General features: G+C 41.6%; 1 protein-coding gene across 3 annotated transcripts in view; it reads left to right on the top strand.

The window, feature by feature from the left end:
- The window catches only part of LOC118384859 (colorectal mutant cancer protein-like), a 126,486-nt gene that overhangs the window by 76,350 nt on the left and 37,695 nt on the right, over positions 1-12,441 (top strand). For all 3 annotated transcript variants that reach the window (XM_052521157.1, XM_052521156.1, XM_052521158.1), the window contains one exon: positions 5,410-5,616. In XM_052521157.1, coding sequence (XP_052377117.1) covers positions 5,410-5,616 — 207 coding nt within the window. The remainder of the gene's footprint in view (positions 1-5,409; positions 5,617-12,441) is intronic.

The following is a 12,441-nucleotide window of genomic DNA, read 5'->3' as shown; positions in this document are numbered from 1 at the left end:
GGCAGAATCCACTAATTTGAAGGGGTGTCCACATAATTTTGTATATATAGTGTATGTCCTTCGTGTTAAGACTGTTAAAGGCATAACAGACAATCACTGTAACTGGCATTAAGTTAGTGACTGTCATAGCCCACTCACTGTAAGGTGGGAGAATGGATTTACTTGGCTTTATGTTATCAGCCTGAATGGACCTCCATCACAAACCATTGTGTCAGAGCTGCAATAGAGGACAGATGGAGACATATTACTGTAAAGAAAGAGAAATCAAGGTCCCTATGTTTGATGTTTATTCAGTGATCTACATTTTCTAATAAACTAATTGAACTTGGCTATCAATTTCACCCCCTTTTGTTGGCTGATCACAGTGGAAACCAGTGCTAGTCTGACCACTTAATGCTAACCCAGTTACATTTTGTGGGAAGAAAAATAGACACCTTCACAGTTCCAGCGTCCTAATGGTGTCTCTTTCACATCTATAACAACAGAATTTTTGTAATTTGATTGAAACATTTATCCAGTGAGTATGAGAGGTGGAGCTGATTCCTACACCGACATATCCAGTCCTTTCAGATTTGCGAGGAGTCAGCCAAGGGTTTAGTGATGGGTTTGGGACACAGTATCCCATTGTGTGTGGACCCAATCCATTACCATTGACTAAGCCTATAAAAAGAATACCACACAGGCAAATGTGTATCTTCTCCAAGGCCATTTGTTGATATTGGGTGTTCCTGGTGGCACAGACAAGTTTAAGTTACTCCACACGTTCCATAGCAGTAGCTGGGCTAATAAAACCGTACTTTATATAATATAGAGCCCAGGCTGTTATCTCTGGTTTTGAATCTGAATTTAGAGAAGTGAATTTGAATGCATCCAAGAAGTTGAATATAGGAAACTTTGAAAACTTCAAATAATAGTTTGTATCAAAAATGAATGCAAAATCTTCCATATTAAAACCGAATGTTAAGTGCATTTGGAAAGTATTCAGACCCCTTGACTTTTCACACATTTTTGTTATGTTACAGACTCATTTTTTTTTTTATATCAATTTTAGAATATCCTCATCAATCGCCACACATTACCCCATAAGGACAAAGAAAGAAAAAAAGTATAATTTTTGTGCAAATGTATTAAAAATAAAAACAGATACCTTATTTACCCAAGTATTCAGACCCTTTGCTATGAGACTCAAAACTGACCTCAGGTGCATCCTATTTCCATTGATCATCCAGATGTTTCTATAACTTGATTGGAGTCCATCTATGGTAAATTCAGTTGTTTGGAAATTATTTGGAAAGGTACCTCTATATAATCCCCCACAGTTTACAGTGCATGTCAGAGCAAAAACCAAGCCATGAGGTTGAAGGAATTGTCCGTAGAGCTCCAAGACATGATGTTGTCGAGTCAAAGATCTGGGGAAGGGTACCAAAATATTTCTGCAACATTGAAGGTCCCAAAGAATACAGTGGCCTCCATCATTCTGAAATGGGAGAAGTTTGGAACCATATAGACTCTTCCTTGAGCTGGCCACCTGGCTAAACTGAGCAATCAGGGGAGAAGGGCCTTGGTCAGGGAGGTGACCAAGAACCCAATGGTCACTCTGACAGAGCTCCAGAGTTCCTCTGTGGAAATGGGAGAACCTTCCAGAAGGACAACCATCTCTGCAGCAATCCACCAATCAGGCCTTTATGGTAGAGTGGCCAGACGGAAGCCACTCTTCAGTAAAAGGCACATGACAGCCGCTTGGAGTTTGCCAAAATGAGAAACAAGATTATTACAATTATTATATTTTTCACATTTATTTCACCAGTTAGGCCAGTTGATGGAATTGATGGAATTAGTTCAATATCCTTCCAGGATATCCGGGGCGGGTCGATTAGAAAGGCCTGCTCGCTGAAGTGTTTTAGGGAGCGTTTGACAGTGATGAGCGGTGGTTGTTTGATCGCAGACCCATTACGAACGCAGGCAACGAGGCAGTGATCACTGAGATCCTGGTTGAAGACAGCAGAGGTGTATTTAGAGGGCAGGTTGGTCAGGATGATAACTATGCGGGTGCCTGTGCAGGCTATCTCTACAGGAGATCACAACTCCACCCCCTTTGGTAGTTCTATCTTTGGTCTGATGAAACCAAGATTGAAATCTTTGGCCTGAATGCCAAGCGTCATGTCTGGAGGAAACCTGGTACCATCCCTACGGGAAGCATGGTGGTGGCAGCATCATGCTGTGAGGATGTTTTTCAGCAGCAGGGACTGCGAGACTAGTCATGATCGAGGGAAAGATGAACAGAGCAAAGTACAGGGAGATCCATGATGAAAACCTGCTCTAGAGCACTCAGCACCTCAGACTGGTGTGAAGGTTCACCTTCCGACAGGACAACGACCCTAAGCATACAGCCACGGCACGCAGGAGGGTGGAAAAGTCTCTGAATGTCCTTGAGTTGCCCAAACGGACCCAATCGAACATCTCTGGAGAGACCTGAAAATGGCTGTGCAGCAATGCTCCCCATCCAACCTGACAGAGCTTGAGAGGATCTGCATAGAAGAATGGGAGAAACTCCCCAAATACAGGTGTGCCAAGCTTGTAGAGTCATACCCAAGAAGACTCGAGGCTGTAATCGCTGCCAAAGGTGCTTCAACAAAGTACTGAGTAAAGGGTCTGAATACATATGTAAATATGATATTTCCAAAAACCTGTTTTTGCTTTGTCATTATGGGGTATCGTGTGTAGATTGAATCCATTTTAGAATAAGGCTATAACATAACAAAAAGTGGGAAAAGTCAGGGTGTCTGAATACAGTGCCTTCAGATAGTATTCATACCCATTGACTTATAACACATTTTGTTGTGTTACGGCCTGGATTTAACATGTATGAATTTAATAAAAACGGCACTGTAAATATTCAATTTAATTTTATAACAGAATTAAATATTTATTCAATTCAGTTTGAAATCGTCCAAATTATGAACTCTATGATTCAATTTGTGCATTCCAAATTCCAAAATATGAAATTCCATTTCAGTATCCTAATACAAATGCAAAACTTTTGCTCCATAGCTGGCCTGGTATGAGATCTACAGCAGTCGATGAGTCTTGGGAAGCTCATTCCATTTCCTTTCACTGTTTAAACCAATTTCCTCTTCATCAAACCCCTCCCCCCTCTCTCTCCTGCTCTCTCGCTATCGCTCTTGCTCTGTTTGGGAGCTGTGAGAGGGAGATGGATGGATGGAGGGATGAGAGGGCTAGATGGATGGAGGGATAAGAGAGGTTGACTCTCTGGGTTGGAGAGGAGATGAAGGCGGGACTCAAGCGTGTCTCTAAGCCCACTACAAACCTATGAATCACTCTGGCATCAGAGAGTGAGGATCTGTAAAGACAGACATGGTCATAGACTCTAACCATCTGCCATATCTCACACGCGCGCACACACTCACGCACTCACACACATACAGTTATACACTCTGAAATATGGGCACTTTGAGAGATCAGGGGTTTCTTACACTAGATTAAAAAATGAAAAAGTCACATGTACATAAATCATAGTCTTGGATACTTGTTCTACTCATGTAAATTGAGACGCATGATGGACTACACTACCCACAAATTATTAACATACAAATTGTGAACTGCTATGTAGGGTAATAGTCTGTGCAAAAACTAATGTGCCTGACATGTTAGATTTTCTTGTTTTGTCTGATATCATTTTCTTGTCTCTTTCTTGGGGCTACTACAAGATACCAAATGGTTCTTCTTTGTGATGCCAATTCAATGAGTCCCAGAGAATCCACAGTCATTCACATTTGGTTACTAGAATTGTTACCATTCATCTAAATCTCAACACCCTATATACAGTTGAAGTTTACATACACCTTAGCCAAGTACATTTAAAATCAGTTTTTCACAATTCCTGACATTTAATCCTTGTAAAAATTCACTCTCTTAGGTCAGTTTGGATCACCGCTTTATTTTAAGAATGTGAAATGTCAGAATAATAGTAGAGAGAACGATTTCTTTCCTCTTTTATTTCTTTCATCACATTCCCAGTGTGTCAGAAGTTTACATTACACTCAATTAGTATTTGGTAGCATTGCTTTTAAATTCTTTAACTTTGGTCAAACGTTTCGGGTAGCCTTCCACAAGCTTCCCACAATAAGTTGGGTGAATGTTGGCCCATTCCTCCTGACAGAGCTGGTGTAACTAAGTCAGGTTTGTTGGCCTCCTTGCAAGCACACGATTTTTCAGTTTTTCGATTTTCTGTAGGATTGAGGTTAGGCCACTCCAATACTTTGACTTTGTTGTCCTTAAGCCATTTTGCCACAACTTTGGAAGAATTCTTGGGGTCATTGTCCATTTGCGACCAAGCTTTAACTTACTGACTGATGTCTTAAGATGTTGCTTCAAAATATCCACATAATTGTCCTTCCTCATGATGCCATCTGTTTTGTGAAGTACACCAGTCCCTCCTGCAACAAAGCACCCCCACAACATGATGCTGCCACCCCCGTGCTTCACGGTTGGGATGGTGTTCTTCGGCTCGCAAGCATCCCCTTTTTTCCTCCAAACATAACAATGGTCATTATGGCCAAACAGTTATATTTTTGTTTCATCAGACCAGAGGACATTTCTTCATGTGCAGTTGCAAACCGTAGTCTGGCTTTTTTATGGCGGTTTTGGAGCAGTGGCTTCTTCCTTGCTGAGCGGCCTTTCAGGTTATGTCGATACTGGACTCGTTTTACTGCGGATATAGATACTTTTGTACCTGTTTCCTCCAGCATCTTCACAAGGTCCTTTGCTGTTGTTCTGGGATTGATTTGCACTTTTCACACCAAAAGAACGTTCATCTCTAGTAGACAGAACGCACCTCCTTCGGTGCGGTATGACGGCTTCGTGGTCCCATGGTGTTTATACTTGCGTACTATTGTTTATAGAGATGAAGGTGGTCTTGGCTGATTTCTTTTGGTTTTTTCCCATGATGTCAAACAAACAGGCACTGAGTTTGAAGGTAGGCCTTGAAATACATCCACAGGTACACCTCCAATTGACTCAAATAATGTCAATCAGTCTATCAGAAGCTTCTAAAGCCATGCCATAATTTTCTGGAATTTTCGAAGATGTTTAAAGGCACAGTCAACTTAGTGTATGTAAACTTCTGACCCACTTGAATTGTGATGCAGTGAATTACAAGTGAAATAATCTGTCTGTAAACAATTGTTGGAAAAATGACTTGTGTCATTCACAAAGTAGATGTCCTAACCGACTTGCCAAAACTATAGTTTGTTTTCAAGAAATGTTTGAGTGGTTGATAAACAAGTTTTAATGACTCCAACCTAAGTGTATGCAAACTTCCGACTTCAACTGTACACACGGCACTTTAAAATAAAAATAATGTTCCGCCTCTTTCCTCCTTTCCCCCAGACGGTGGAGGAGATCGAGGGGGCCTTGGGCCGGGACTTCTACCCCAGCCTGTCGGAGGAGCGTATGCACTGGCAGAAGGAGCTGGCCGGCCTGAGGGAAGAGAACGAGAGCCTGACGGCCATGCTGTGCTCCAAGGAGGAGGACCTGAACCGCACCAAGGCCACCATGAACGCCATCCGGGAGGAACGTGACCGCTTGAGGCGACGGGTCAGTCAGCTGGGTCCTGTTATTATGATTTTTTAAAAGCATTTTCTTGATTTGGTTTATGGGTTTTGTTCGTTTTTTGTGTACCTTTTGAGCCTTTCCACATGACTGTGTTGGTGGCTGACAGACTAGGGTGCATCGTTGCTTATTATTACTAAGACGGGTTTACATACATTTTTATTGAATCTGACCCATAAGTCAATACAATACAAATAGGTATCTAGTGAGGTGGAAGGAAGAAAGAAGAGACTCAACATAGCTGTATGTTTCTTAGTTTGAATTCGCTTTCATGTATTTTATTAGATCCCGAGCTTGAGCCTATTGCCAAATCTCTGGTAAATGTGTCCTAGTGTGAACCTGTTCTAGGCAGAGAACTAAGACTGAATCTGAATGAATAAAAAAAATCTCTCCACAGAGGCTCTAGGCTGCAATTATGGTCCACCATGTCCGTTGGATTGAAAGATCTGCGGCGATCATTTCAAATATAGATATGTTCTCTGATGCTTTGTCGCTAGGCCACTGCATTGACAGACACTCACACGTACCATTTCTAATTCCAGGAAGTTTATTCAGGGAAGTCTGAAGGAGAAGAAGACATTACTGTGCACCAGTGGCAAGACACGTGTATTTATTCCTTGCTCCTGCAAGAATGAACCCTTTGAATTGTCCAGCTGCGAACTGAGTTCTGCTTTCTGAACCAAACTATGGATGGTGCGCCGGTTGGGGCAGCCATCTGAATCAATACGTTGAGCGTTTTTAGACACATAATCAAATCTGGTGTCCTCCCAAGGCTTGCTGGAGCTAGTTAGGAACGTAATGCGATTAGACCGCGAGATGCATCGAGCGAAAAATGGCCAGGCCGACCTAACCAGCCTCACTAATTCTGGCGGGTCCTCAAAGGAGTCCTAGACGCAGCAGAAAAAGCGTCCCAGCTCAGCTCAGAGCACTCGTTCCTCCCACCCTCTCAATTTCTCTTCTCCTCTTTCCTCTAATGAAATCTGTCTGTTTTACAGAGAAATTGGACAAATGCATTGCATTGCTATTTCAATGTGGGGCTCCTTAAAGGATTTGCTATGCACACACCAGCACGTCCTTGGGGGCCCGCTTCCCCCCGCTCAGCCTTTTAAAATATGGATTCCACCTCATTTGAGACTCAAGGTCCATATACGATCTTAACTTTCCTTCCATAGGCTTTTGCCCTCCATTGAAGGACAGGTATTTACTGTGGTAGTAAGCATCTTTTACACCTTTTACAGTACCGGTACTGTATGTGTCTTGTCCACATAATTCAGCTGTGTCAGCATTTTGTTTACGATACAAAAGAGCGTTTGAATTTAAAGGCCAGATACAGAACACTATATAGTGGCATGTCATTGTAAGCCTTCTAAGCTTTTACAATGCACTCCACTCATAATAAGAATCACATATGTTGGACTCAACCACTTCCAGAGGAAACACCACAGTATAAGGCAGTGTATACTGGACCAAAATGTAAACGCACCATGGTAAGTGTTGGTCCCATGTTTCATGAGCTGAAATAAAAGATATGAGAAATTGTCCATATACACAAAAAGCTTATTTCTCTCAAATTTTGTGTGTAAATTTGGTGAGCATTTCTCCTTTGCCAAGACAATCCATCCAGTTGACATTTGTTGCATATGAAGAAGCTGATTAAACAGCATGATCATTACACAGGTGCACCTTGTGCTAGGGACAATAACAAGCCACTCTAAAATGTGCTGTTTTGTCACACAATGCCACAGATGTTTTGAGGGAGTGTACAATTGGCATGCTGACTGCAGGAATGTCCACCAGAGTTGTGGCCAGCCTCACAACCTCAGACCACGTGTAACCACGCCAGCCCAGGACCTTCACTTCCAGCTTCTTCACCTGCGGGATTGTCTGAGACCTGCCACTCGAACAGCTGATGAAACTGAGGAATATTTCTGTCTTTAATAAAGCTCTTTGTGGGGAAAAACTCATTCTGATTGGCTGGCCTGGCGCTGCAATGGCTGGACCTGGCTTCCAAGTGGGTATGCCTATGCCCTCCCAGGCCCACCCATGGCCGCGCCCCTTCCCAGTCATGTAAAATCCATGGATTAGGGCCTAATGAATGTATTTCAATTGACTGATTTCCTTATATGAACTTTAACTCAGTAAAATCGTTCAAATTGTTGCATATTGCCGTTTAAATTGTTGTTCAGTATACTTTTTATAATCAGCTGGATACAAGAACAGTCCTGGACAGATGTGCATGTGAGTCAAACAAAGTCCTCGGTTTATAAACTGGCCAGAACCAAATAGAACCAGAATCATATTATTTGCAGTTTCTTTTCTCAGGGATCATGAGGTGAGAAAGCTGGCTAGAGGACTAGTTCATAATGTCGCAGTCATCTCTGTGTCCTCAGCACATGGCAGCCATGTTTTCTTTTTCAGACCCTCGGCTCCCAGGGAGTTTCTCAGGAGAGGAGAACAGGAAAAACAGCAGTGTTCAAAGCCATGGCCAAGCTTTCCCTCATTCTTTTACATGCTCTCTCTATCTCTCTCTCACTCACATTTATTGGCTTGGGAAACATACTGTATGCTTACATTGCCAAAGCAAGTGAAATTAACAATACAAAGTGAACAGTCATTGTCTATATACAGTTGTCGTGACTTTACATTCATTTATTCTGATGACTGTTATTTAATTCAATAACTATCTTTAATTGTTACCCAACTTTAATCATGTAACAATTATTAGGATTTGGGGCACCACGGAAGAAGATGTTTAGAGAGTTACCATCTCCCGAATTAAGCTATACTGTATAAGGTCTTTACCTATTTCATCAATAAACAGTCATGTTATTACTCATTGCAGTGGCTTGTGAAAAAATTTTCACCCCTTGGCATTTTTCCTATTTTGTTGCCTTACAACCTGGAATTAAAATCAATTTTATCATTATCATGTATCATTTGATTTACACAACATGCCTACCGCTTTGAAGATGCAAAATATTTTTAATTGTGAAGCAAACAAGAAATAAGACAAAAAAACAGAACTTGAGCGTGCATAACTATTCACCACCCAAAGTCAATACTTTGTAGAGCCACCTTTTGCAGCAATTTCAGCTGCAAGTCTCTTGGGGTATGTCTCTATAAGCTTGGCACATCTAGCCACTGGGATTTTTGCCCTTTCTTCAAGGCAAAACTGCTTCAGCTCCTTCAAGTTGGATGGGTTCCACTGGTGTACAGGAATCTTTAAGTCATACCACAGATTCTCAATTGGATTGAGGTCTGAGCTTTGACTAGGCCATTCCAAGACATTTAAATGTTTCCCCTTAAACCACTCGAGTGTTGCTATAGCAGTATGCTGTCATTCTGCCCCTGAACAGGCAGTTAACCCACTGTTCCTAGGCCGTCATTGAAAATAAGAATTTGTTCTTAACTGACTTGCCTAGTTAAATAAAGGTAAAATAAAAATAAAATAAAAATGGTCCTGCTGGAAGGTGAACCTCCGCTCCAGTCTCAAATCTCTGGATGACTGAAACAGGTTTCCCTCAATAATTTCCCTGTATTTAGCGCCATCATCATTCCTTCAATTTTGACCAGTTTCCCAGTCCCTGCCGATGGGAAAAAAAACAGATCCCTGTCGATGGATTTTTTTCATGTCAAAAAGCTCAATTTGAGTCTCATCTGACCAGAGTACCTTCTTCCATATGTTTGGGGAGTCTCCCACATGCCTTTTGGCCAACACCAAACATGTTTGCTTCTTCTTCTTTTTTAAGCAATGGCTTTTTTCTGGCCACTTTTCCGTAAAGTGTATGGCTTAAAGTGGTCCTATGGACAGATACGCCAATCTCTGCTGTGGAGCTTTGCAGCTCCTTCAGGTTTATCTTTGGTATCTGTGTTGCCTCTCTGATTAATGCCCTACATGCCTGGTCCCTGAGTTTTGGTGGGCGGCCCTCTCTTGGCATGTTTGCCCCTTCCTTAGTGGTGTTGCAGACTCTGAGGCCTTTCAGAACAGGTGTATATATACTGACATCATGTGACAGATCATGTGACACTTAGATTTCACACAAGGGGACTTTATTTAATTAATTATGTGACTTCTGAAGGTAATTGGTTGCACCAGATCTTATTTAGGGGCTTCATAGCAAAGTGGTTGAATCTATATACACGCACCACTTTTCAGTTTTTCTTTTTTTTTTGGAACAAGTTGTTTTTTAAATTTCACTTCACCAATTTGGAATATTTTGTGTATGTCCATTACATGAAATCCAAATAAAAATCTATGTAAATTACTGGTTGTAATGCAACAAAATAGGGAAAATGCAAAGGGGATGAGTACTTTTGCAAGGCACTGTACTTCTTATCAAATACTCATTCTGAACTATCGTAACGTTCTTGGATCTGCAAAACCCCCAGCCTTGCTCATTATTCAGTATTACACATGGGTTTAATTATTTATTTGCTAGCTAACTAAATAAAAACACAGAATTAACATACACACTTTACATGAGACAAAGGTGCCTAGTGGACTGAAAAAATATGACGGCTTTTACACAGAGATGGAGAGGGGGAAAAGAGAGAGACCGAGAAAAACGTAAACATTCTATAACTATTCTCCCATTAAACGTATACTTTGCACATGAACCGCCGCCAATTTGGAATAAGAAATCATGAATGTGTTCACATGTGTGAAATGCCTTTGTTCGTTGTTTATTTCGGTCGGAAACAAGCCTTCTCGGAAAGTTGTTAGCCTTCCAGCTGTATGGCTCTGATTGTCTAAAAGGGCTATCCCCTTTCCCGTCTTCTAATGTTGTTCACTCTGGAAGATAACAGCCATGTCGACGGTTCCCATTGTTGATGAGCGTAGTAGGATAGTCTCACTTAGATGAGCTTTTCTCAATATCTGACTTAAGACAGCTATACCAGTGATTTTCTGAGATGAGCTTCTCGCCTCTTCCTCCTCGTGTTGGTATTCAGGATTCGGACCACAATAGACATGAGCTGCAGCTCTTCGTCTCTCTGGTCTAAAGGAAGGTGAGTATTTCTTCACCCCATGTTGAGATTCAGAGTTTCAGCCATTTAAAACATGTAGCTCTCGCCTCACGTTTCCTGGTCTAATGTTAATTTCGTATCAAAGGCTTTTTATGCACTCTGGCCAAAAGGGGCGTTCCATCATGCTGACAAGCTCTCTGACCTCACTCGGGGCGTGGCTACTTAATGTGCAAAGGATATGATTAGAAGTTCTCTCTTACCCGTCCTAAAAGCTCTTTCATATCTTAACAAAAATACTTAAATAATTTTTCATATTGTATTCACAACATATTGGATGAAAACTTGACAGATAAAGTGGGTATCCTTTCCAAGTTGTAGTATTTGGTCCATACCGTTTTTAATAACATCACAAAATGAAAAACAATATGACATTAGTTTCCTATGTCTCCCCACTGACTATTTCCCATGTCGTTACTTTAGAAATATTGTTCCATGATTCACTTTTTTAACGTTAAGAGTTTTTCGGGCGGCAAAAATCTCTAGACAACAGCATTTCTTTGGTTGATACTAAAGGGTAGAGAGAGAGTTCTCTCCTGCTTAAATTTACGACCAGGTGTGGAGGTTTCAAACCCCCCACGGTTCTCTCTTCCCCTCATTTGTCGGTGGGAGAGGGTCTGGTTATTGTCAGCCATTGCTAAGCTGACCTGCCCTATTGTGATCCTCACAGGACAGTCATGATGTTGTAACAATGTGCAAATACTTCAAGTAGAACATGGGAAAATAAATAAACGTAAATACATGTTTGTTTTTCTTCAAACACCATTGTTAATAGGTCACCAATCTTGCTGCTGTGATTGCACGCTGTGGGTCTGGAATTGTATTTGTTTTCAAATCTTTGTGGGTCTGTGTAATCTGAGGGTATTATGTATCTCTAATATGCTCATACATTTGGCAAGAGGTCAGGAAGTGCAGCTCAGTTTTCAATGGATTTTGCACAGCCTGTACATTCTTAATTTTGGGTCAGTCACAGTGGTCCGGTATTCTGCCACTGTACTCTGTTTAGGGCCAAATAGCGTTCTAGTTTGCTCAGTGAAAAGAAAAATATATATTTACAATGTGTCACGTAATATTGTTTTGTGTTCTCATGATTTCGGTTGGGTCTAATTGTGTTTCCAGGACCAGCTTGCTATCTCTCCCTCTCTCCTACACCCTGTCTGTCCTTGCTCTCCCTCTCTCATTCCCAGTGTCTGCTTCACTGTCAACCTTTCCCCACTCTCCTCTAGCCCCCCTCTTTCTGTCACTCACTTTCTCTTCTGTTCCCGCTCTACCCTTTCTCTCTCTATCTGTCTCTGAAAGTCTCCTCTCCCCTGGCGCCCGTAGGGAAATAGAGGTGGGCAAAATCTGTTCTCGCAGTCTGGCTGGCGGAGGCAGAGACAGAGTTAGTGGCAGATGCAGGCTTATCGCCTCAGCTGTTTTCCAGGCCAGTATGTCTGCCCTAGAGGAAGCCTGATTTAAATTTCAGACCATACATTTGATGTAGATAGATTTACCTGTGCCTATAATGTCACATGTATGTGTGCAATTTAAAGGTTTGCCTATATTATTGACAACATGCAGGTAGCTAACATGATTTTGAATTCTTGTCATGTGTATTCAGCTATCCAGTGCTGCCAACAACTCATGCCAGTTGCTGACTGTTTGCGGGTATATATTGTGGTGTGTACAATGGGTGCTGTGTAAAGCACAAAAGGCCATTGTTTTCAAAATCAAGTTTGCTGAGTTTTCACTGTTTATATAGTATTTTCATGAGCCAGGGGTCAAACTAATGTTCTTTCTTTTCCACGC

The sequence above is a fragment of the Oncorhynchus keta genome, chromosome 6 (assembly GCF_023373465.1).
Source record: "Oncorhynchus keta strain PuntledgeMale-10-30-2019 chromosome 6, Oket_V2, whole genome shotgun sequence".
In the NCBI taxonomy this organism is placed as follows: Eukaryota; Metazoa; Chordata; class Actinopteri; order Salmoniformes; family Salmonidae; genus Oncorhynchus; species Oncorhynchus keta.
The sequence above is the reverse complement of the archived record's forward strand: the minus strand, read 5'-3'. Positions and strand labels throughout refer to the sequence as shown.